The sequence below is a fragment of the Aptenodytes forsteri genome, unplaced genomic scaffold (assembly GCF_000699145.1).
Source record: "Aptenodytes forsteri isolate BGI_AS27 unplaced genomic scaffold, ASM69914v1 Scaffold87, whole genome shotgun sequence".
Taxonomy (NCBI): domain Eukaryota; kingdom Metazoa; phylum Chordata; class Aves; order Sphenisciformes; family Spheniscidae; genus Aptenodytes; species Aptenodytes forsteri.
The window spans coordinates 4,778,288-4,803,965 of NW_008796041.1; the positions used below are offsets into that span (position 1 = coordinate 4,778,288).

The window sequence follows — 25,678 nt, forward strand, 5'->3', positions numbered from 1 at the left end:
CTCCGGGGCTGGGTGTGTTGTTTGTCTTGAAGGAGGGTGCTGAAAGGAGCCTCCTCGACTGACTGTTCAACACGGTTCATGTGTATTGACCTCACCCTAGATAAAAGCATATTGATTTTATATAATATCAGGTTTATATGAGTGAATTCCAGAAGAAGAGAAGCAAGGAGGGTGGGACCAAATTCATCCTTGGGCAAACTACTGAAGTCATTGGGATTATACCTGAGATGATGGTCTCCATTTTTTTAAAACTGGAAATCAAATCTTCCTGGTTTATGTCTTGCATAATTATTAAAAGGGTATTAACACTGTATGTAAAATACAATTTTCCATTCAGTTCGGGGCTCTACCCGACTTCTATAGATGTTAATGGGAAAAAAAAAAATCTAAAAAAACCCCCCTATTGGTTAGTTCTGTGAAACTAAGCTCAGAATTCCCTTTTGTATAACAGTCTATGAGCAAAGACACAAAGACTTTAGAAGTTTATTGTTTCATGCTGATGTTCCAGTAAAAAGTAAGATAAACGTCCTTGGAAGATTTTAGAATAGGCTAAACTCATTGCAATGTGAATATTTCTGCACTTATAAATGGCTGCTTTCCTACAAATGTATTTATGATATCAGAAACTACTTTGATCTTGTTAGCGTACCATACTTTCACTCTCCATTTAAAGTAAAGGCACACTATTTGTGAATTACAGCCTTTTAACTTTTAGTCAAAGCTGACATTTTAACATTCAGTGCAATAACCTATCAACTAGCTTCCCTTGTGGGGTTGTAGCAGTTCCCATCATAGCATCTTTGTGCCTGTCACACTGTAATGAGGTTACTACTTGTCTCTGCTCTTGTTTTGTGGCTTTACTTGCTCCTTTTGCACACCTTTTTTTGCTATTGAGAATGCTATTGCTACGAAGAATGATGGGAATAATTATTAAGAACCTGATCCAAACACTTGGAGCAAGACTCTCCTAAGGACTAAGGATCAGCCTCTTCCAGACTTCAACTTAAGAACTAGCCTGCTGAGACTCAGATTCCTTAGCTTCAAGCTTTTTTTTAGTCTGTGTGGCCAAAAGAAACCAGATGTGGAAAATACCTCTTAACTGGATGCTCTACAACTGTTGTTCCCAACAGCTTTTTTTTCTGGTGCGGTTGTGCCAGTTCAAATGTTAAGTAACTGAAATAGTGATCAAAAGAGGAATTCTGGCTTCCAGTGTATATAGCCTTGCACTATGACAGTGTCCCTATTGCATTGTCTGTTAGGTTTTTTTCATGTTGTTAACTGGATTTTTCATCTGTGATTTCCGTTATAACATTAGCTGTTCTCTAGTCTTACCTGAGAGACTAATAATTATTTCCTATTCTGAATGCTTTCATTCCCCTTCCAAAGTAACCCAAGTCTTGAAGTGTACAAATTCTTCATGACTGATGATATCCTGAAGTAACAATTTTTGCAACTACAGACTTTTTAATAGTAAGTGATGTACGTACCAGGACACATAGTTGCACCTTCACCTCCGTAAAATACATGCTGTAGCTTCTAGGACTTCTGTAGGCTTTGAGCTTTTAAGTCTTCAAAAATGCGATAGCTAAATAAACGCGATTAATATTTACTGTGCATTTTAATATAAGCATTTAGATCTAGAGCACCTAAAATGAACTGCCTAAATCAAATGTACATTTTAATTTTTTTTTTTTCTTTGAATGTTTTATTCTCTAGGTTCCAGTCAGAGTTTGGGATGCTTAGCACCTATGGGAATCATTCTATCCTATTCGAATTGCCTGTCTTCAGAAAACTCATGGTTAGGAAGTTTAGCTGAAATGTACACAGTCAATTTGTAAGCAAGTTCCAGTTGTTCTAGCTTCATTGAATTGCTCTGTAACTGTGTCAGTGTCCACTTGCTGAGGAATTTTTCCACATCATCGGAAAGCATCAGATGACCAAACTGAATATATGAACCATCTAATGCAGCTGGTTTTTTGGTTTTGTTGTTTTTTTTTTCCCCAGTTCATTAAGTTGTTCACAATAGACATTAACAGAAAAAAAAAATTGCTGCATTTTGAGAGGAAATGCTAAGAAGTCTTGCTGAGTGTCACACTTCTAAAGCATGTTTATGGTGTATTTTCCAGAAGAAACAGGTATTTTTGTTAATGCCATCACTCTATTGACTTTAAAAAAAAAAAAGTTAGCCACCAGGGGTATGCATAAGTTTATACATATCTCATCTGTAGATATGGAAAGATCTAACTGTCTTGGAGTTGTGTAGTTATTGTGCTTCTCTCTCAAACTATTTATAGTGATGGATGGGAAAAAGACATACCTTTTTAAATAGGTTTTTATAGTTATGGCATTCAAGAACTAGACCAATAGTCTTTTTGTTAAATCTCCTCTTGACTTCAAAGTAAGCTTTGATTTGGCTGCAATATTAACATAAATTAATAAAGATGAGCTCTGTGAATCAAGGCCAAAGTGAGGAGAAACATAGCAGCAGAAAGAAAAGAATTAGGTGAGGGAGGATACGTGGTTTTGCTTGTTGAGTCTGGATTGAAGACTTTAAGATTTTTTTTTTTGGGGGGGGATTTCTGATTCTCCAGATTAATTAAAATTGTTCAATGTCAGTCTGTAGCTGGTTGTAAAATAGTTCTAGAAAAGAAGACTTCAACTTCCAGCTACCTAAAACTAAATGGAGCAAGTCCTGGCTTTTGACAGAGGTAATATTTCTCAAGAAGCTTGTCTTTTTCTTCCATTAGTTAACCATGCTCTGTTTCCATTGCTTAGAAATATTGTTATGTATAAAGGCAAGACAAGTTTGGTCTTCAGAATACACCAGCAGCCTTGCAGAATCACCTGGATTTTTTATTTCCTAGATTCATGGGTTTTAATCTCATTTCAAGTCCTGACATCTGATCAAGTGGAAATTTATGGAGCACATTATTTTGATAAAAATGAAAGCTGGAGGAGAACTCTCTTCCAATAGGGATCCACAGTTACTTCTTCTTGTTAATGTCCAAGTTCAATTTCTAAAAACAGTTTTAGGTTTTTTGTTTTTTGTTTTTTTTTTTTCTTCCACCTTCACACAGTAAGGTTTCTGCATGGTACCCTGTTTTCTGACCTGAGTTTTAATAGTGCCATTGATTCTTTTCTTTCTTTCCCTTGTCACTCTTAGCATTGTTGAATGAAGCCTTCCAACTTTTGAACACTTGCAATCATGAATGCTGGAAGTGGACCAGACTGCCACTAATAGACTAGGTGAAATGATTTCACTTAGTAAGCAGTACCTCTTCAGATAAACCTAAACTGCTTATCTAAATAGCAAGAAACAGAACTGCAGGTAGACCTACCTCATTGCTAAATAGAGTATAAAATTGTTCTCTTAACAAGCAGTAATGCCAAATATTTGAAGGAATTAGATTATCATTGGGCTTTTCTGAATTATCCTTGTTACGAATAATGAGTTAATCAATGTTCACTGATGCCAGTGGAAACACACCTACTCACTTCAGTGGGTTCCGCATTAAGGTTGTAAGCTTCCAGGTATTACGGCCAATAATTTTACGAGAATGGGGAAGGGTAAATGGAATTATGGAAGGCTGGAAATAGTTTGTCCTTAACAAGCATTTCATGTGTAAATTTTTAATTTACAAAAACATCAGATACAAGATTGATAGCAAATCACATGTTGCGAGAATTACAAGCACAGAAATGGCTACCACTTAGCTTTGTCCTTTCATATTGGCATTGCTAGGTATGTAATGAAAACTCTAAATATGAATCAGAAATAATAGTAAACCCATGGTAACATTAACAGTGTAGAATATATTTTTCAATGTGTCTACTATATCTGATTCTGCAGACTTCTGATAAAAATCTTAAACAGAATTATGCCTTTTTTTTTTTTAGTTAAGGAATACAGTTAAATGTAATGAGTGATTATTTATTTTGCTCATGAATGCCCATGACGAAATGTCACATCTAGAAAAACAAGATCACAGTTAACTGGATTTCTCAGAGTGAAAACTGAAAATTTTATATTTGCAACACTGTTGTGGCACTGAAGAGAACACCGCATCTTCCAGCAAAAGCACGGTGATAGCACTGAATAGAATATTTTACTACATCCTTTAGCAATAGCATTGAATACAGTATTATTTCCTCCAGCTGCAGCTGAGTATAGCAACAAGTAGAATACTATGCCGCATATGAAGACATGATCTTGATTTTGGTTCCTACATTCTTAGTTTTATTTTCTCCTATATGAAAACACAGCAAAATGTTATTGTTAGAGAACTGGGAAAAATCCCTACGTAATGAGAGATTTTCTTTTTACTGCTGGGCAGTGTGAATTGTTGGGATGGTGCTGGGAGGAAGCTCTATAGTAGTTCTATATAAAAAGAAAAAAAAAAGCTTCAGGACTAACTCTGTGAACGGGCATCTGTTTTATCTGATTGAAAATTCTTCTGATTTGTGAGTGGACGGGTGGAAAAGTAAATACTTCAAAGAGAAGCATATACTTCTTAACATACCTGGCTTTTAGGAGTTTAAGTCCCTGCTGCATATTGAATTGTAAATACATCCAAATTTTGTACAAGTAGCCAAAACACAAGTACATAAACATTTTGTATTGTGCAGTATTTTTCTTGGGCGGCTGTGCTTTGATCTGCTAATTTTCTGATACCTCTGTTTCTTTTAGTCTTCTCTGTCTCCCCATGTTTGTATCCCAAAGGATAGAGTGGAGAGTTAGTCATTTGGATTTAGGTAAAATAGGAAGTTGTAGCTTTGAGTTCTTCAGGTTTCTGAAGAGAAAATTATCTGGTTAAACATTGTTTTATTATTTAGAAAATAATCTAATACGACAACAGTCTATGACTGAATACTTGTATAAGCCTTTATAGAATACTAATTTTTATTTAAATATTTTTTACATGCACCTTATGTTATAAGCCTTGGTCTTGCAAACACTTAAGCACCTGAGAAACTTCATAGTGTTACCAGAGCACTTCCAGGGTCAGATACATCTGATTTTCTCATTTTTCTAGTACTCTGCATTATTTTAATTTTATTACATTTTCTGTCTGCAGACATCCTGAGCTCGATACAAGCCACCATCCCAGGCAACCAGGTAAGCCTCCAGATCCGGGACCACCAAGTTTAAGTAAAAGCAGAACAGTAGATGTGCTGAAGACAGAACAACGGGCGCCTGGACGGAGCCCTTCTTCTATTAGTCTAAGGGAATCAAAATCCAGGACTGACTTTAAAGAAGATCAGAAGCCAAGTATGATGCCCAGTTTTCTCTCAGAAGCCAATCCATTGAGTGCAGTCACTTCAGTTGTGAACAAATTAAATCCTTTTGATTTGATATCGGATTCAGATGCAACCCATGAAGAAGCCGGTAGGAAACAAAAAATTACCCAGAAAGAGCAAAGGAAACCTGAGGAGCAGAGGGGCCTTGCAAAACATCCAGCTCAACAACAGTCTCCAAAGCCAGCTGTTCAACAACAAGGACCTGTCAGACCTACCCCCCAGCAAACTGAGTCTTCCAAACCAGTGCCTCAGCAGCAGCAGCCTGGGGAACCAAGACAAGTTCAGAAACCAGGCCCTGGTCACCCAGCAGACTCTAAGCTAGAACAAGCGAAACAACCACCCCAGCTGCGAGGACCACAAAAATCTCAGCCCCAACAGTCAGAACCAACAAAGCCTGTTCAACAACAAACTTCTGCAAAACCTTCATCAGGCCCAACAAAACCATCACCACAGCAACCAGACAATGCTAGAACGTCATCCCAAGCACCACCTCCCACGAAACCGTCATCACAGCAGCCAGGGCCTGTAAAACAACCATCTCAACAGCCGGCACGGCAAGGAGGTCCTGTAAAGCCATCTTCCCAACAAGCAGGGCCTCCAAAACAGCCTTCTCAGCAACCTGGACCTGAAAAGCCATCTGCTCAGCAAACAGGACCTGCAAAACAACCATCGCAGCCTGGACCTGGGAAACCACCTCCGCAGCAAACAGCGCTTGTAAAACAAGTGCCACCACAGGCAGGGCCTACAAAACCATCTTCTCAGACTGCAGGGGCCACAAAGCCCCCAGCTCAACAGCCAGGACTTACAAAACCACCAGGCCAGCACCCAGGGCCTGAAAAACCCTCGCAGCAAAAGCAAGCTGGTGCAACCCAACCCACCGAGTCCGCCCCAAAGAAAACCTTCTGTCCTCTTTGCACAACCACTGAACTGCTGCTGCATGCTCCAGAAAAGGCCAATTACAACACGTGCACACAGTGTCATACCGTAGTCTGCAGCCTGTGTGGATTTAATCCTAATCCTCATATAACAGAGGTGAGTAGTTTCTAAACTGATGTTTGCTACCAGAGCACAAAATTAAGTTTACCTTCGTTATGCTGAAACTCAGATGTGTTACAGTGTATCATCATGATCACTTAAGGCCTTAACAAGTTCCGTGAAAAAAAATCATGCTATTTGGGAAATCTGCTTATGAGTAAAAGGGGGTGAAATTGGGGGAAAAAAGAAGGTAATGGTTCTCTGTTTGTACAGCGTTTAGAAGTGTGTTCTCATTTCCTCATATAAAAAGAGGAGAAAACCCAATGTGGCGCTCTTGCCATTTTCCTTGAGTTTAAGTACTCACTGTCTACATTTATAATCTGACTACAACAGTCGTGCTAATATGTTTATAAATAAGTAAAATTTGCTGCTATAAGAACTAACTAAGCAAAAAAATATGAAAATGACTCTTCATAGCCCTAGTGTGTGTTTTAGAAAAGGACGCGGGGTGGATTTGCTTTGTAACTGTGTGAGTGTTCATTAGCTGAAAGCCTGAGTCATGAGTTTTGACTTGGTGATACTCCGGTTATTTCATTCTTGTGGGACGTTAAGAAAGAGATCTCTGTGGACTATTTGTAACCTCGATCACCATTCTTGCTGTAATTATATAACATAGAAATGGCATAGAAAGTAATATTAGGACTTCAAATGAACTTATTTTAACCTGATGTTTGCAGTAACTTGATTTATGTGCTTATACATATCCTTTACTTGCTCTGCGTGGGAATAAGACTTCGTATGAATGTCTGATCTTTTCTTATTGCTTGAACAACTTCTCATACATCCTGATATACTAATTTTAAATTTGCCATGTAGTTTGGGTTTGTTTTCAGTACCAACACTTTTATCAATTTATAGAAAGTCAAGCACAGCAGACCTGGCACTGAAGACTAACTAGTGATAAATAGCCGGAAGGGGTATTTGGGAAGCTTATTTTTTGCCTTGTTTTGGTATTAGTTTAGCTGATCAGAGATGCTGACAGGAAGAAGTACAGACTACTACTATATTTTGAATCTGACAAATAATATCCCTAGGTTTAAAATTGAATCAAAGAATTTCTGAGGCTGGAAGGATCCTCTGGAGATCATGTAGTCTAGCCCTCTACTCCAAGCAGGGTCACCTAAAGCAGGTTGCTCATAGCCAGTTTTGAATATCTCCAAGGGTGGAGACTTCACAGCCTCTCTGGGCAACCTGTTTGCTCAGTACCACAATGATTTAAAAACATTGCTAGCAGTTAGATTTCTTTTCGGTGTGCATGTTTATAAGTAAAAAAAAAAAAAAGTATCCTTTTAGGTGGGTACCTGGTAACAGGCTTTTTGCATTCAGCAAGAATATTATTTATTGATTTGTTGTTAAAATTGCAAATTTAAACCTGAAAGACTAATCGCAGTAACCATTAGTAGCACATTGAGTTGTTTAGGAGTGTACTCTTGTCTGAATTTAAGGAAATTGAGGATTGAGATGGTTGGCATTAATGCTTGGACTGGAAAAGGAGTGACTTGAACAACTGTGTGCAGAAATTTCAGAGCATCTGCAACTAACCAGGTGCTCAAAGATTATATTATCAGGGCTTATATGAGGAAAGGTCATAAAGCATGTCATTCTGGACAGTTTGGGGTAAAAAAAGACATATTTATGTATAACGGACAAGAAATGTGATGCATTGATGTTAAAGTCAGAGAGGAACTTTTGTAAGAAAACTTTACCTTCAGGTTCTGACAGAATGATTTTAGACAAAAATTTCTGACATTTATTTGTGGGTGCTGAGTTGTTTATTTCCGTAGTGTGCTCCTGGAGTCTGTTGGAGCTCCAAGTTTGTCTTCCTTTATAAACTTCAGATTTCCCATGGAAATGGTCAACAGCTTTGGTATGTTCAAATGAAATGGATTTTGAGAGAGAGAGAGAGAGTTTATGTAAGAAGATCTCAAAGTATTTGGAAATTCCATCAATAACTACTAGTTTTTGAAGTGGGTACTCTACAAGTGTGAAATTCAGGACTTTAAGACAATAAATACAGCTGTATTTAAGACTAACTGATTGCATACATATGTAAAAGCAGATTTGAATTTCATATTACACATTGATATAAACACAGGATATGCATTTATTTCATGATGAAATCATTTCAGTAAATGAAGGTATTGGACGTCTAATTTATTCAGCTATTAGTTCCAATCTCCTGACTCCCACTCAGACTTTTCTCATTTGCTCAGCTTTGCACCACCAGCTGTCTTGCTGAAACTTCATTGTGGGTGTCCTGCTCCAATCTGCAGTGAAGTGCAATGAAAATCACATCTGACTTTATTACTGAACAGTTGGAGCAAAGTAATAGAACATGCTCTGGCACATACAAAAATCTGACTTACTTCAGCTGCAAAGGTTCCCATTTGAGTTATTCTCAAACTTTCCTTCTAGTTTCCCTTTCCTTTCAATATTTAGATTATTGACAAAAGTTTCTGATTCCTCCTTTACAATAGTTTACACATTTCTTCCTGTCTAGCATGACAACCATGGTTTGTGTCTTCGCTGTCAGTTTTCTTGATTACGGTGCAAGTTTTTTCTTTTGGCTTCTCTTATTTTAAGTTCTTGTAGAGTGTTATTGACCAAAAGTCTTTGTCTCTTACCCATGCACTTATATATTTTATATATAAGTATATATATATATACACACCCATGCACTGACTATATTTTCACCTCTTATTGTTATACTTTGACTCTTCCTGCTGTTCTTTTTGCCAAGTTTCATGATTCTGTAATCCTGTGTTGTGCCTTTACCATGCCCTTTAGGGCCGCTGTTTTTAGTTATGTTAAAACACGTTACCGATCGGAAGGCAATAATTTCAAATTGGATGTGGGGAGAGTGAAAGGCATTTATTTAGAAAACAATTTATATTACTTTTGTTCTCTAACATTTTCCCCTGTACAGCTGCTTGAACTACCTTCTTAAGATAGTCTTCTTACAAGTTTTTTACAGGATAGTCCAGTGTTCATAACTAACAGAGTGAATTACTTTTCCAATACAGAGCTGTCTAAATTTCTATATTCTATATTTCTAGCTGATTCTGGGAAGAATATAGCAGGCTTTACAAACTGGCTCAGGAAGTAGATTGCATGCCTTGTAAAACTATTATAAAAAGTACTGATTTTTTTTTTAATTTTTATTCATTCTTTTAATTTAAACCTCTATTAATATGCAGTAGTACATGCACTCTGTCTGTTTTAACTCACTAGAGAGAACTGTGTAACTAAGAGCCGAAAGTGATACCTGTATTGCCACAAGGTCAGACCCCTTGAACTATTTCTCTGAACCATCTGACATTGCGTTCCCCTTGGGGAAAAGGGATAGTTGGTATCTTGGTTTTGTACAGCAATCTAGAGAGAAAACACACCATACATAACGTGTTCGGTAACATATGTCTCTCTAATCTGTCTAGGTATTCACACTCCACTCATCACCATGGCACATGACTGCCTAGCAACAGTTGCATGAAGTAATGGAAAAAAATTATATAAACAGGTTTGATGACTGGTACTCTATTCCATTTTCCTTTCACACACATCAGAACCTTGTAGCAGGTGTGTATTTATTCTATTACATGGCGATTTATTTTTTTTAAATTTTGTTTTGCCAAAACCACTCCCATGAGCCATTAGCAACAGAAACCAGCACTTCCCAAAAAAAGATTCAGCCCTTTAGAACGTTTGAATAGGAGTAGGCTTTCTGAAAATGAGCAAAGACATCTGGGGCACTATCCATTTTGTTCAACACATGTATAGTTTTTGATAAAGCTAGGCAAAAAGCATGAACTATTATAGTTAAATCTAAATGACCAGTGCATATGCTCAATAGCTGGAGTAAATTTTCATCCCTGTGAACTAGTTATTGGAAGACACATACAACACGGACTCAGCAAGAATTTAAAGTGTAATAATATATCATTACATTCTTTATGATGGACATTTGTAAAGTTGATGATCAAGTGGCGTGTTAAAGCTGTTACTATTGGAAACTTGGTTGTATGTGAGCTCTGCTCCATGAGCCTACCCTTGGTGAGTATGTGTGCATATATGAATGCCTGTCTTCTAGGTAGTTTTTAGGAGGGATTCTTTTTCATGCATTTTATCTACGTTAGTCCGTATTTCATCCACTGTTTCAGTATGCTTTTGAGAGACCATTTAAAATTAGTCTTGGAGCCAGATACAATTTTTTACTTAGATACTTGCTGAAAATTGCACATTCAGATAATGTGAAGCTGTGTATATTGATGTAGGATTTGTTTACTTGCCAAAAGCTCTTCTGGATGGAGGCAGAGTGAGTTCTAAAACATATTTTATTGGTTCTGACTGGTTTTGAAACAACATGTCTGTTTCAAAGTTGACTTAATTCTAATAGGAAAAAGAGGAGGGGAAAAAAAAAAAAGGTCAAGCCTCCCAAAGTAGAATGTATGATTTCTGATCAAGTAGGACATTTGACTGGATTTACACCTTTATTTTTCAATTCAACAGGAAAAATAATTTTTTTAACCCAATCTGACCCCCCCCCCTTTTTGGTAGAGCTAGGAATTTTCGTATCAGTTGTTCTAGATACTACAGCCTTGGTTTTTTGCTCTTTCTTTCTGCTTCCATTTTTATGTACAATCATATCACTACCTTTTGGTGATTTAAGAGTATCATGATTTGGTTCAAATCTTCATAATAATTTTTGGTATTTGTTTTTATTAATGTCCTGCATCTTTGAGTATCCCAAACAGTAGCAAATACTTGGGCATGAAGTATTTTCAGTAACTAAAGGGAATTTAAGCAGTCAGAAATGCATTAATTTTCTTCAGTTATTTTCATTATTATTAGCTTGTACAGGGAAAGGAATAAATAATATTTTAAAATACTATTCATATAAGGAAGATGACTATAATTCTTTTGGTGAATCCAAAGATTTTTTAACTTGCTTGAAGTATTAATTTAGATATCAACTCTTAACTGTGCTGAAGTAAAGCTAGATAGAGGTGTTCTGTAAAAGAGGATAGTGTTTAGTCTGGCTTCAAGCTGATCAGAGAGCAGATTCAAACAAGCCTTGTTTACTTATCTTTTAAAATTGAACAAAGTTTGAAATATTTCTGTGTGAAATATTTGTTTTGGTCCAGAGAGTACTTGGGGTGTTCCAGTGTTACTAACACTGCAGTCTATATGGAAATGGAGATTATTCCCAATTTTTGTGATGAAATGAAGTTTGTATAGTTCTTTTAGTTCTGCCCCTAGCTAGAACTGCCACATAGGCATTTGGGAAAATTGTAAAGATCCTCAAATAGAAGGGTTATGGAAGTACAGAATACTGTTTCTCTCTGTGGAATATTCTTAAACGCACTCTCACACCCTTTCTCTCTCTGAGGAAGACTATGAGCCTGTATTTCTTATATTTCTGCTTTACGTTTAGGATTAGATGTATTAATAGTCTTGATGCACTGTGGATTTTTCTTTTTTTTTTTTTTTTTTTTTTTTTTTTCTTTTAAGGAAGGGGCAGAACATAGAAGCAAACACCTATGCATGGCAAATAGTTTCTCAATATTTTAATGGGGCGATATCTTACAGTATGTTGGAGCGTTTTCTCGTTAGCCCAGAAAACTGTCCTGTCCGGTTTATAGCACAAGTAAATAATAAATTAATCTGCGTAGCTACAGATGTCAACTGCAGTGAGCCATCTGCGCCAGTATTGCTGTTGCTCAGCAACTGTAATTTACTACTACGTTAGGCCACGTGACGTGGAGATGCTGTTTGCTGGGTAATCACTGGGCAGGAAGCGTGGCCCAGCCCCGCTCCGGCCAGACAGCATCATCCGTTTTCAAATCCCAGCGATATTCACTCGGATGCGCTCTGTGCAGCACAGATGAACTTTGTTAACCTTTTCTTTGCCGCTGTCTTGATTTGCAGTTACATTTTTTGTTAATCGTTCATGTGTTTCTAGTATATTGAATCTAGATGCAGTTAATGAAAGCAGTTAGCATTTGTTGCAGTGATGCATGATGCAGTGCACTGAGCTGTGTTTAAAAGCCTTTTTCCTTGTCCTATGCATGAGGCAGCTTAAACACATGCTTGGCTATAAAAATTAACTTTTAGATATCCTGAAATACCGGTGTTCAAAAAAAAAATGTCAAAAGATTATATGTTCACTGTTTTGCTTTATGATTCTAATTATATAAACTATAAAATAATAGTCCCCCAAACACTCATAGTTCATATGCAAGCTATAGCTTTTTGTATTAGTAATTTTAGCATAGTGGAGTACGTTTTAAGATTGTGATAACTGCATAACACAATTCATCCAGTAATGTTTTTTAGCAGTTTTAAAATAGCTAAGTAACATTTAAAAATAGTCTTTTAAAACTGCTATTTAAAAAGTTTGCTCAAACATTTAGCACCAAGCTACAGTAACCACAGATTGTAACCATTGCTGTGGTTTGTGGAATGGATACCTGGGGAACATCCTGCTGACTAGAACCTAGCATCATTTTTGTGAGCATCTTCAGTCAGTGTTTCCTGATAAACTTCCTAGTTGCCTTTTATAGCTGATATATGAAACAAAGGTAAATATTTATTTTGCAGTGATAATCTATTTGCCTCAAATGAGGATCAATTGCATACTGTGTACAATAGTTAAATGTTTGTTTCTGTGTAATTACTTTGCATAGCTGAGATCTTATTCATGGAAGGATGGTGTAGAAGGAAAACTTTGTCTCTAGTATTGCCCAGGCTTGTTTATAAGACCTTTTCAGTTGTATGTCAACATACTAATTCAGTTTGTTCTCTGATAGAAGTTGATCTTTTTTGTTCATAACAGGATTTTCTGATCTAGTGTCTTGTCTCTTACGGTATTCTACCACCCTATATGAAGCTGCATAAAATCATGGGCTCAAGTGCTTTATTTTTCATGTTTCTCTCATCATCTTGGCAGAAATGTCTGCTAAGAGCCAAATCTGGATTCCTCACTCCTCTCTAAAATCATCAGGAACCAAATAAACTGATGTGTTTTCAGACTAGAAACTGGTTTTGTCAATAAAACTTTCGGGCAGTGCTGAGCAATGTCAGTGAAGTTCATTTAGATATCTGTGGCAATGTAAAGGCTCTATATATCTTTATATTTCTGTGGCGATGTAAAGGGATGTTAATATTTTATGCATATCTTAAAGTTCCTTTTTATAGTACCAAATGACTGGTCTAAATGAGAATGAGACCCATTGCCTTAGAACGTGGCTCTGTTCTGCAAAAGGACTGTTAAAATGGCTTCTGAGAGCTTCATTCATATCGTGTGCCAGTAATTTTTTATGAAATATGTTTGATCTGCAAGTCAAAATTTCTTTCTCGCAGTACATCTGGAATCTTAGAATCGAGCTGGATTCTCTTCCTCCTCTACATCATCTGCAGGAAGAGAAATTGAGCACGCCAGTCGATGCACTCACTTGCTGACAGTTTTCCTATTGCTTTTGGTGGGTTTGTGTAGTTAGAACAAATCTGAACGCTTTTGCAGGAAGGAATAGGCTCCAGATTGCCTTCAGTTGTGTTGACTTTGTTTAGGATAAGGAAAAATGAAGTGTAGCTCGTATTTGTTATTGGAGTCAACTGTTAGATTATGAATGAATAAAGAGAGGTGAGCTATGGAACATGGTGTTGTAATTTTCTTCAATGTGTCTCCATGGATGTTGTTACTAAAACACTGTGAATAACTTCATTTGGTGCTCCCAACTAGTGGAGTCTTTATGAAGCTTTTTTAAGATGTTATGGCCGATGAATACATAAAATATATTTTAATTACTTGTTTGTTGTTATGAGGACATATAGTTTCTACATCAGAGAGTTAGAAAGCAAGGTAGCACTTTCTGTGTTTGGTAGTTGAAATCTAAACAAAAATGCTGCATGAAATCTGTCAAATTTAAAGTCCTAGTCATGACACTTAACAGCGTGGGTCTCGGGATGAAGAAAATCACATGGATTCCTTCTAGAAATAAGACCCAGCCCCCATCTACCAGTGTAAAAATAGACATCCTCAGCATCAAAGAAGAATCTCCTTTAAAATTAGACAGGAACTGCAAAAGCTCAGGTGTTTCCCTGGAAACTTTTGCTATTTAATTCTGGGTAGAGATATGAGAGATATGGAGAAAGAAACTAGAAAGTCATAGAACTGCTGTCCAGGAAGACCTTTAAGGATAGACAAACATTAGTATTTTAGGTTATCTACAGCAGCAGTAAGTTTTACTTAATCTGTAGTAACATGTAAGAACATCTGTGTTTAACAGACACCTGTTCCCGTTAAAGTTTATGGAAAATTTCTGTAATTGCAGTAGAATGAACAGGCCAGTGTTTGATACACAACTGCATCATGTAGCGCACTTCATTTTGAACTCCTGCAGTTCCAATCACAGAACTACAGTTTATGCAGTTTTGTGTTTGTTTGAAGATGATGTGTGTAAGTTATCAGCTTGAGGGTTTTGGCACTTAATTCCTCCCATGCATTTCAGTGGGAGGAATTTTATGTCTAAACCAGAAAGATTTGAAAAATAATACAGTGAAGTAAAACTTCCTACATTTTTCATTTTGAAGTTCAGCTGTAGGAGTAGCAAATTCATTTTTATTTTTAAAGGCTTCAGTTTAATACCAAGAGTGCGTGTATATATATGTATATTTATTTTTTTAAGATAAGGAAAAAAATAATAGGTGAGAGTTAAGGTTTTGTCTTCTACACAGGATTGTGTTGAAAACTGTAGTATAGCATTAACTTTTGTTTGAACTCCAGTTAGGTAGTAGAGTCAGACTGGACCAGCTGCATGTAGAAGACAAGCCTAAATGCTTATAAATGCAATTGGAGTCTGGACACCTTGGACACCTTAAACATAAGAATTATTCAGACTACTTATTCGGTAGCCCCACCCAACCCTACAGCTACTTCGTTTGGGGCCTTAAAGGTGTCACAGTGACTTAAAATTAGATTTTCTGGAAGCTGAGTGAGAACAGGTAGGCACCTGTTACTGCTATGGTTTCATCTGGTCATCTTACTTTAGAGTACAGCACTTTCATTAAAGAAATAAAAGTAAGAGGCAAGTGGAGGTGTCAAAAAGCAGGAGTAGTGAATCACCATGAAAAATGCATTGTCCAAATCTTTGTAAAAGTTCTGTGGTTAGTGGGAAAAGACATTCCTCACTTAGGCTTATTAAAAAGCTCCTCACAGATCCTATCTTTCTCCACCATAGAGGAGAGCCCACCTCCCTAATATAAGAAATCTTAATCGCTTTGCCAAAGCCAGACAGCTGTGACAGCTGAGGTGGATGTTCAGAGTATGTGGCTTAAGTCTGGTCTTTGATTAGACTTAAACCTTCTAGAAAACCCTTAAGAATTAATCCAGAAATGGTTATTAATATGTATCTAATTAAATTAGATTACTAATATCTAAAATCAGGTGTCATAATTAAGATTTACTTATTGCAAGTAATTGTCCCTTGGACAGCGGACTTGTAGGGGAACTGATCACCAATCAAACAACGTGGGAGTTAAGCTAAATGTAATCTTTGCTCAGATCCTCTGTGCAGTTGTGAACTTAATTCCTTTAATAATTCAAAGCAGAGCTGAAACACGTGTTCCAGTTTTGTTTCAGTTGGTTTCACTTTTTAACAGTCATTTGCTATATAGGTTGCAAGTAGATCAGAGAATTGTTTAAACAATCTAAAAAAATTGGACTGAAAATGGAAGATAAAAGCAGCATTATTATGGACGGTAACTTGATTACTGTGAATTTACAGCTGGGGCCAAAATGGGACATCTTTTTGTGAAGCTGTTAGTAATAGCGAGCTCATATTCCAGAGTGTGTATATACTGTGTTTATCAGAATAATTGGAATAACTGTGTTTTAGGGAACTGTGTCCAACTGTTCTTTTAATTTTTGCTGCTGGAAAAATACAAGGCTGGCAAAGCACACCAAAATAATGAATTCATTGCCTTAGTCCATGACATCAGAGTTCTTTCCTTCCAGTGAGCTCTGATATTACGCAAAGTCTTTCTTTGCATGTAGTACCTCCAGTTTCATCCCATGGTGTACGGCAGAGATTTCAGACCTGAGTGAGAAACAGGATCCAGAAATCTTCACCCTTGGGGGAAAAGATCTGAGTCTTATATTGTGCGTCCTCCTAATTGCAGTTTCCCTCTGTTGCAGTGGTGCATGCAAATGCCATAGCTGGTACCCTGCGTTTCACTCTCAGACTAAAGAATAGAAGTAGAGCTACAGATGACCTGCAGGTGTAGGCCCATGGCACTCTGTGCCATACTGAATGGCATTTTTGCTGCCTATAATGTTTCTGCTAGCGATGCAAAATGTGGAAAATAGCACGTGATGCTTCCTGGCCACATGTTGCTTTAGCCTATTTGATCCTTCCTCAGATTGTGAGGCTTCACAAAAGCAAAGGTAGGGATGACCACTTAGGATTATTGGTTTTTTCTGTCTTATTAGAAAATACAGTTTCCCTGTCATGTAGTACTTCTTGGGAAGGAGAAAAAATGTTTTAAAGTTGCGAGGTACTAAAATTGACAAGAAAGATGGGTAAATACATTACTTGCCTTATTCCTTCTCCTCTGTGTTGAAAAGAGGGGCCCATTGTATACAGGCATATGGTAATTACCCTGGGAGCTTCTTTTAATAACAAAGGAATTTTGGGAAACCTAATTATGGCTCTTAAAATACCATCAGGGCTTAGGCAAAGCTCCTCACTGATTTCAAACGAAGACTTGCCCTCAAATTGGTGGTGAAATGTGAGTCTGTGTCATATATGGTGTCCATTAACACACCTCTGTGCCTAGTCCATACATGTATACTGCCGATTCGTGTGCCCTGTAATTTAAACCATTACCAAAACCATAAGCTATATGAAGAGCCTGATAGATGTATGCTTAAAGGTAATTATGCATTTACTGTGTTTTAATTCTGATTATTGTTTTCTGTCAGCAAACTTGATGTGTCAAACTATTTTAGCAGTATTTGTCTTTTTTTCCCTATTCTGGCAAATCATTGCTATAAATGCATCACTGCTGGGTCCCATGAAATTCCAATGCATTTTTTCATTCTGCTGGGTTTTTAATCCTCCAATATTCAGCTGTGTGTAAACTGAATGTGAAGTCATTAGAAGCATGGGCTCAGTGGTAGCTCGAATCACAGGAATGTGGAGAATAATTAAAAAATCAGTTGGGTGTGTTCACCTCAAAACAATATTAGCGGTAATATTTCTCCCTTTTTACACAGAAGTCTGAAATATTGCAACAAGCCATACACTAGAATAGCCTATTATTATGTTGATTTTATTAACTTTGTCTTATCTTAATTATAATACCTTTAAAATTATTTTTTTCTGCAGATAAAGGAATGGCTCTGTTTAAACTGCCAGATGCAAAGAGCGTTAGGTGGTGACCTAGCACCAGGTCATGGTCCCGGGCCACAGCCACCTCCACCCAAACAAAAGACGCCCATTCCACCTTCAACAGCTAAACCATCTCCCCAGCCACAGCCAGTTCAAAAGAAAGATGCTTCTCCAAAACCTGATCCTTCGCAGCTAGCAAAAACCCTGCCACAGAAAAAGCAACCGTCCTTGCCTGGGTCTCCTGTAAAATCAAAACAACCCCGTGCTGAGCCTACTGAGATCCCCCAGCAAATAGATCCTACTCCAAAGTCTGATCAGGCCAAGCCAACACAGGCTGAGGATAAGCAAAAACAACCCAGTATACAGAAGCCTACGACGGACACTGTGCCTACCTCTGCAGCACCAGGGCCAAAACAGGATTCGGCAGGTCCCAGACCTGCACCAACTCAACAGAAAGTGACAGATTCCCCAAAGCCAGAGCTTGTCAAGCCATCACAGGGGACACATCCAGCTGGGGATAAACCAGATTCCAAGCCCCTTCCACAAGTGTCTCAGCAGAAGTCAGATCCCAAGCTTGTGTCTCAGCCCGGGGCTAGACCAGATGCCAAAACTCAAAAGCCTGGCGAGCCAATGCAAACAAAAGATGATCCTAAGAAGTTACAAACAAAACCGGCCTCAAAGCCTGATACCAAACCAGCTCCCAAGGGCCCACAGGCAGGGGCAGGTCCCAAGCCAGCGCCAGCACAGGTGGTGCCTCCACCCCAGCCACCTCAGAAAACTCCGGAGCCATCAAGGCGTTTCAGCCTTAATCTGGGAGGCATCACTGATGCCCCTAAGCCTCAGCCTACAACACCACAAGAAACAGTTACTGGGAAGCTCTTTGGATTTGGAGCTTCAATCTTCAGCCAGGCCTCGAATTTAATTTCGACAGCGGGTCAGCCGGGGTCTCAGACATCAGCCCCACCTCCGCCTGGTCCTGCAGCAAAGCAGCCCCAGCCTCCATCACAGCCTGCAGCCTCTCAGGCAGCCCCCAAAGAGGCTGGTCAGGCTCAGCCTCTTCCAAAAGCTGTTCCTGTAAAGAAAGAAGCCAAGCCTCTTGTGACTGAAAAATTGGAGCCATCAAAAGTGGATAGTGTTTTAACGACTAAAGGATCTGATTTAGAAAAGAAACCTGGTTTGGCTAAGGATAGCAAGCCTCAGGCTGCTGAAGCTAAGAAACCTGCTGGGCTGTTGGAACTGGAGAAAGCCAGCCAGCCTAAAGTGTCTTGTCCCCTTTGTAAAACTGGACTAAATATTGGTTCTGAGGATCCCCCCAACTTTAATACGTGTACAGAGTGCAAGAAAGTTGTGTGCAATCTCTGTGGATTTAACCCAATGCCGCACATAGCTGAGGTAAGGCGATGGAGTCTGTATTTACCCTGTGTTCTTACCTGCAGGCTCCCTGTGCTGTGGAGACCAGTCTGTAGCTGATTTTTAGCTATTGAATTGTTGAGAAAAAAATTGAATGTTTCATCATCTGAGAGCTTTTAAAATTAAATATCTGTGTTGTATGAAACTTGGTCGGTAGTCAGAAAGTACTTCCAATGAATTTTCTGCAGATTAAAGGAGTCTGGTGTGGATGGTTGCTAGGTTTTTGAAGCATAAGCAGATAGTTAATTATGGTTATGAACTCTTTTGAAATTGGTGCTACTATAATACAGCAAACTCCTGTACTTTCAGTTCATCATGGGATAAAGTTCTTTTTCATATGCTTCAGTATTGTACGTTAACGTGTGCTTCTTTAATCAATGCCCCTGATTCAGACAATTATTGAATGAAGGAATGTGTTAATGCTTAGTTATTCCCCTTCCCTCCTGTTTAATATATCCCTAAATCTGTTCCATTAATCTCATTCTGGCTCTGGAGTCTTTGCACATGCTGATGTACTTATTAGGAAGGTTGAAGTTTGAGTGATACCTGTGTGGTGAAATATGTAATTTTTTGGTGTGAATAATGTAAGGTGCACAAAGTCACTTCATTCATTAAGGAGCGTGAGTTTGAAAGTGCCTTTTCCATGATTGCCCAAGACAGATCCAGTAGGGCCAACTTATATTTAAAAGAATTAAGCAACTTATTTCAACAGTTTCCTCACATTCCACATTTTTACCCTCCTTCCTTTCTTTCTTATAATTTTTTGGCAAGGGGATTGGAAACTTTATACTAGCTTAACAGAAAGGTGGAGGCACACCTTACTTGCTGTATCAATTTGGCAAGTTCAACTCAACAGAAGCAGACCACCTAAAAATACTTGCGAGTAATTTAAATGTGTAAGTTGGTCTGTGTAGCACATGAGGAAAGTGGCTGTCAATGTTGTGTCTTTGAAATCTGAATGAATAAATTAGAAATGGCTCCCAGGGTTAAAGGTTATCGCATTGCTGCCTTAAGGTGAGAACTAATGTTAGGAGAAATAGCAAGTTGCAGGGAAAATATTGCTTATGTTGTCTTCATATGCTTTTTTTGTGGATTGTTTTCTGGAATATACTATAATTTGAAAGGCATTTGTCCTACTATAATAAGCACATTTTATCTAACTTATGAATATGTTGTTTACTGTCTTTGTGGTCATTTAGGTCAGAAAGAAAGGTCTGAAAACACAGGAAGATTGATCAGTGATTGAAAGCCAGGATTCAATTGACTTTTAATGCTGCTTATGCACTGAATTCCATCAAACACACACATTCCTTCATCACTGTCCAGCTCCCTGCCCCATACACACACACACGCATGTGTGTGTATACACACACACACACACACACACACACACACACACACACACACACACACACACACACACACACACTTATTTAGGTCTTAAATGTGAAAAATGCATATGACTTTCTCCAGAGGCACTCTAATATGCATACACAGAATACCATGGAAACAAGATGTGTCAGTTCTGGTGAAACACTATGCTAAAATGACAACTGCGCAAGTCCTGGTGCATGAATTTACTTCTTCAGAGTTGACTTACGTGTGATAGTGTGGGCCTGCCTTGTGGTGTGCAGGTTTATATTCTCTGTATTTCTTCTGTTTAAGATGAGAAGGCTGGTATTCTGTTTCTTTTTTCCCATCGCTGTTATTGCTGGAGGATTCTCTCTGTTTCCACTCTTTGGAATATGCAGAGCTTGAAATACTATTGATTTTCTGTACTCTGACTTCCTCATGCCTTTCTTTGCCTCTTTTTTGGCTCGCTCTTGCATTTTCTTCTTCCTTATACTACACATTTCCATCTCTGTCCACAGTTTTCTATCATATCTTCTTTTTTCCAATAGTTTTTGCTAAAAATTGGCAAACTGCTTTTCCTTGACAACAGGAGGTAGTTTGCTTGGCTGAGGACAGCCTGACTTTCCTTTTCATGATGATGGGAGACAGAAGAGGGAGCTCATCCTCTCCTCTCCCAAATGAGCTGTGTAAATAGTGTACTTAACCTCAGATAGCAATTCTGTCCCTGTATGCACTGTGTATAGTATATACCTGTTACATGACAGAAACATGATGACGAGCAAACAGTTTATGGTCACTATCATACTCTTCTCCACCACCAAACTTTTCTAACATGTTGAGTATAGTCTTGGAGGTTTTATTTACTTGTCTCTCTATTTTTGGGGGGTTGGAAGGAGAAATAGAAATGCTTTTTAAAATTGGTCTTTCTGGTGGTTTTCTACCTAATTATTTTATTCCTATATTCTGCATTCAAATTAAAAAATATCATTCCAGAAGGCTATATTCCCTCTTGGCCCCACAAGGTGTTTTGGATGAACAAACATAACAGGTATTTTACAATTTTGCTTTGGGGCTGCAGCTATATCACAGTGATCCTAACAGGCGCTTATGTATTATCTATATATTGTTGCCTCAGTAATGGATGAAAGAGTTGAGTTTTATTGACTGAGTGACGGCTGAAACCTTGTTGCCAACAAAGCTTGTATTGGGCTATATGGTAAGAATCTGGAAGGAGATAGAAATGCTTTTTAAAATTGGTCTTTCTGGTGGTTTTCTACCTAATTATTTTATTCCTATATTCAAATTAAAAAATATCATTCCAGAAGGCAGAAGGCCTCAGATAGCAATTCTGTCCCTGTATGCACTGTGTATAGTATATACCTGTTACATGACAGAAACATGATGACGAGCAAACAGTTTATGGTCACTATCATACTCTTCTCCACCACCAAACTTTTCTAACATGTTGAGTATAGTCTTGGAGGTTTTATTTACTTGTCTCTCTATTTTTGGGGGGTTGGAAGGAGAAATAGAAATGCTTTTTAAAATTGGTCTTTCTGGTGGTTTTCTACCTAATTATTTTATTCCTATATTCTGCATTCAAATTAAAAAATATCATTCCAGAAGGCTATATTCCCTCTTGGCCCCACAAGGTGTTTTGGATGAACAAACATAACAGGTATTTTACAATTTTGCTTTGGGGCTGCAGCTATATCACAGTGATCCTAACAGGCGCTTATGTATTATCTATATATTGTTGCCTCAGTAATGGATGAAAGAGTTGAGTTTTATTGACTGAGTGACGGCTGAAACCTTGTTGCCAACAAAGCTTGTATTGGGCTATATGGTAAGAATCAGTCCCATGGAGCAGGGAAGCAAGTGGTTCACTGACAAATACAGAGGAGCATCTGAACTCTGTGGGCACTTCTACCTTAAGATCTGTCAGCAGGGAATGTCTTCCAGGCAACGTGCTGCTGTACTGCAGACATGGCTGAGAGTACTTTTAAGGGAAGAAGGTGCTTTCTTACAGTGGCAGTTGTTTGTTCTTGCCTGTATGTGACAGAAATAACTTTCAAAAAAATCTTTAAGCTGCTGCAAACAGTCGTTCCTCTAATAACCCCTCTTCTGCAGGAAATAAGAAACTAGACTTTCACCTACTCTAAATCAACAATATGCTCTTTACTTCAGTGAAATTACTCTGATCTGTGCAAGCTGAGAATTAGGCTAGAATACTTTTTCTTAAAATGGGCCGATTGTTCTTTTTCTCCCTGATTTGTTGATCCAACAGTCAAACAGTTATTTACTTAAATAGTAATTTATCCATGAAGCAAACAGCCACAAATGATTACATAAATGACACTTGACAGATTTCAAAGAAGACCCACAGGACCATGTGCGCCCTAGTGCATTAGCAGACTCCTTATTCTGCCATTTGCTTAATAGGGAGGAGCACTGTTTACCAGCTCTGTAATTAGCTTTCCAGCTCAGGTAGTTGGAAGCAGCTCTATTTTTAGTAGCAAAGCACAAGATCGCAACTGCAGAAGCCAGAAATGAAGTGTGTGGCAACGACCATTTTGTGCATTTAAAACTCAGTGAAGCTGTTCGGAATATTGAACAGGAGCGGAGATGGTTGCCTATAATGTAATTAACTACGTTGAGGCAGCAGAGTGAGGTATATAGAACCTGTGATGAATTAATGTAGTAGTAAAACAAAAAAGAAGACTTAAAAACTAAGCCAAGGAAAACTAAGATATCCAAATTTGTAGAATTTGCATGGGCAACAAGAAACTAACATCTTAGTAGAGTCACATGTTATGAACAGAAAGAGCTCAAAATGTAATGTGTGTATATGTGAGTGTGCTAATGGATTTAATCTAATAGAACTGCCAAGGGAACAACAGAAGCACTTTTTAGTCTACTGATAGCTATAAAATTATCTGGAAGGGTACTTGGAAGTAAAAAAAAAAGTGCCACGTGTGAAATAAATTATTGGGGCTACAGAAAGGAGAGAATTGTTTTGAATGAAGGAGGAGGACGGAGGACTGGGGAAGGGCAGAAAAGACATCATATCTCAGACTTGCTAAGGATTTCTTGTTTGAAAAAGATGTAATCTGTTAGACGTGATCAGAATAGATAATACAAACAATTTCACATAGAGTGATGTTTCTTAATATATTTATTATGGAGAATATTGTCTGTATGAAATTGTTTGACAAGGTTGGATATGATAGCAGGAGTCTATAAGCAGGAGTCTATAAACAATGACCTTGATAGTTCCTGTCCAATCCATATTCTTATGTCAAAGATCTTTTTTAAAAATGGATGTATAACCCACCAAAAGAATTTAGATGCTTTTTTGATAACTTATTTTCCCACTGTTACATATTAGACCAAACTAAATAATTTTTTTTTCTTCTCACATACTATGGAGGGAGGGAAAAGCAAAAAGATAAACTAATTTTCTAAGTAAGAACAATGCTGTCATTAAACGCAATTGTATAACCAGGTTAAAAATGGTACATTGCTTTTCCAATAAGAACTTCTAGAAGTCACAGTAAATAGTTAGCATTTTGGAACTGATATAAGCGTCTCTGGAGATGAGGGGAGCTCTCTTGTCGTGGCATGTTGTCATATACCTGAATACATCTTGGGTTCTTGTACTTCTTCCTAAAATCCTGCAGAAAGGGTACTGGCACAGGTGGGTCCCTGGTGTAAATTCAGGCAGTTTCTGTTTTTCCAAACTTTCACTGATATCTAATTGCAAATGGAGTGAGGCCCTCAGCAGGTGTGACCCATTATTCAGGCTTTAATATTAGGCTTTCAAAAAATAATTTAAAAAACCCGGAAACCTCTCCTAAGTGAAATGAACCCTGCTATTAAATGCCCAAATGTGGTTTGGACTTCCTAAAGCAAGTATGCAGGAACATTGTAAAGTAATGAGCCATCTATGATTTTAACGAAAATCCCTAAAATGGTGTACTGCATCATCTGAGGTGACACCCATTGCCTCTCTTTAATTTATTAACAACTCTGTATTATCATGTTTTTTTCTATTTGAGAAAGCTCAGACCATTCTGCAAGTTGGCAGGTTTAACTCCTATTAGAAGTTCCTATCTCCTCTGTTACGTTTGGTGATGAGTTGTTTTGGAAACAGATGGTGTCTGGGAAACACTGAAGAAGAATTTGTGCTTAAGATACAAAGAGACAAACAACCACTCCTTTCAGTTGCATAATTTATCTTCTCTGCCTCTTCCCTCTCCCTTTATATTTAAAGCTCCTTTTAAAATTTTGATTGGAAGAAAGTGAATGCTATTATTGTTTAATAACAGTAGCCAAATAATACAGAACATAATAGGCTAACACAATGTATTCACTAAAGTTTATGGACATTTTAGCCATTAAATTATAAGTCTTTATAATTGAGAAAATGTTAAAACTACTACTAATTATTTTGAAAGATAAAATCTGGTATTGAAAAACAGTGTGCATGTTAGATGATAAAAACCCCACTGTATTTCTTGACTGTCAGAATTAAATTAATTTAACTCCAAATGAGGTATCCTACTTCTCCTGTTTAACTAATTCAATATGCATAATAGAAACAACATTAAAATGGAAATATTTTTAATAGCAGAACGACTCACCTTTTCCATTTTTCCTGTAAAACACCTATATTGTATATATACAGAATGGATGGGCTAATATGGAATGACCCTTTGATGGATGATTTAGTCAAAACTGAACACAGATAAATATTAAAAAAAAAAAATTAGTGCCTGAATTCACCTTTGAAATAAGGCTGAAGAGTTTAAGCTTCATCAACAGAGTTAGGCTTCTGGTATTCATATTTGCAGAGGTATTTAAATGCTTAAAGACAGAGACTTGAGTTGTCTACAGTACTTGTAAGTATGTTAGGAGCTTCTGTCCTTTTCTGATGCCTCAGCGAAAGTGGTGTTCCAAAAAACCCTACTTTGACCTGATGATTCTCCAGAGGCCTGAATGTCTGTCTTTTGCACATGGCTTGAGCCATTTCTTTTGAGCAATGTCTAGCTTCTGTTTAAATCCCTTTGGAGTCCAGACATTAGATGAAACCCCTTTTGGGATCTGATTTTGGCATGTCTTTGGGAATAGTTCACCCAGAAGCAGTAGTGTTTGGCATTAAACATATCAGCTATGGCTACTTTGTGTAATAATAA

General features: G+C 37.7%; 1 protein-coding gene across 1 annotated transcript in view; it reads left to right on the top strand.

The window, feature by feature from the left end:
• PCLO (piccolo presynaptic cytomatrix protein) overlaps positions 1 to 25,678 on the top strand; it is a 393,514-nt gene that overhangs the window by 2,246 nt on the left and 365,590 nt on the right. Inside the window, exons 3-4 of the mRNA XM_019473705.1 lie at positions 5,076 to 6,330; positions 17,718 to 19,112. Of these exons, the coding sequence (XP_019329250.1) occupies positions 5,076 to 6,330; positions 17,718 to 19,112 (2,650 nt within the window). The remainder of the gene's footprint in view (positions 1 to 5,075; positions 6,331 to 17,717; positions 19,113 to 25,678) is intronic.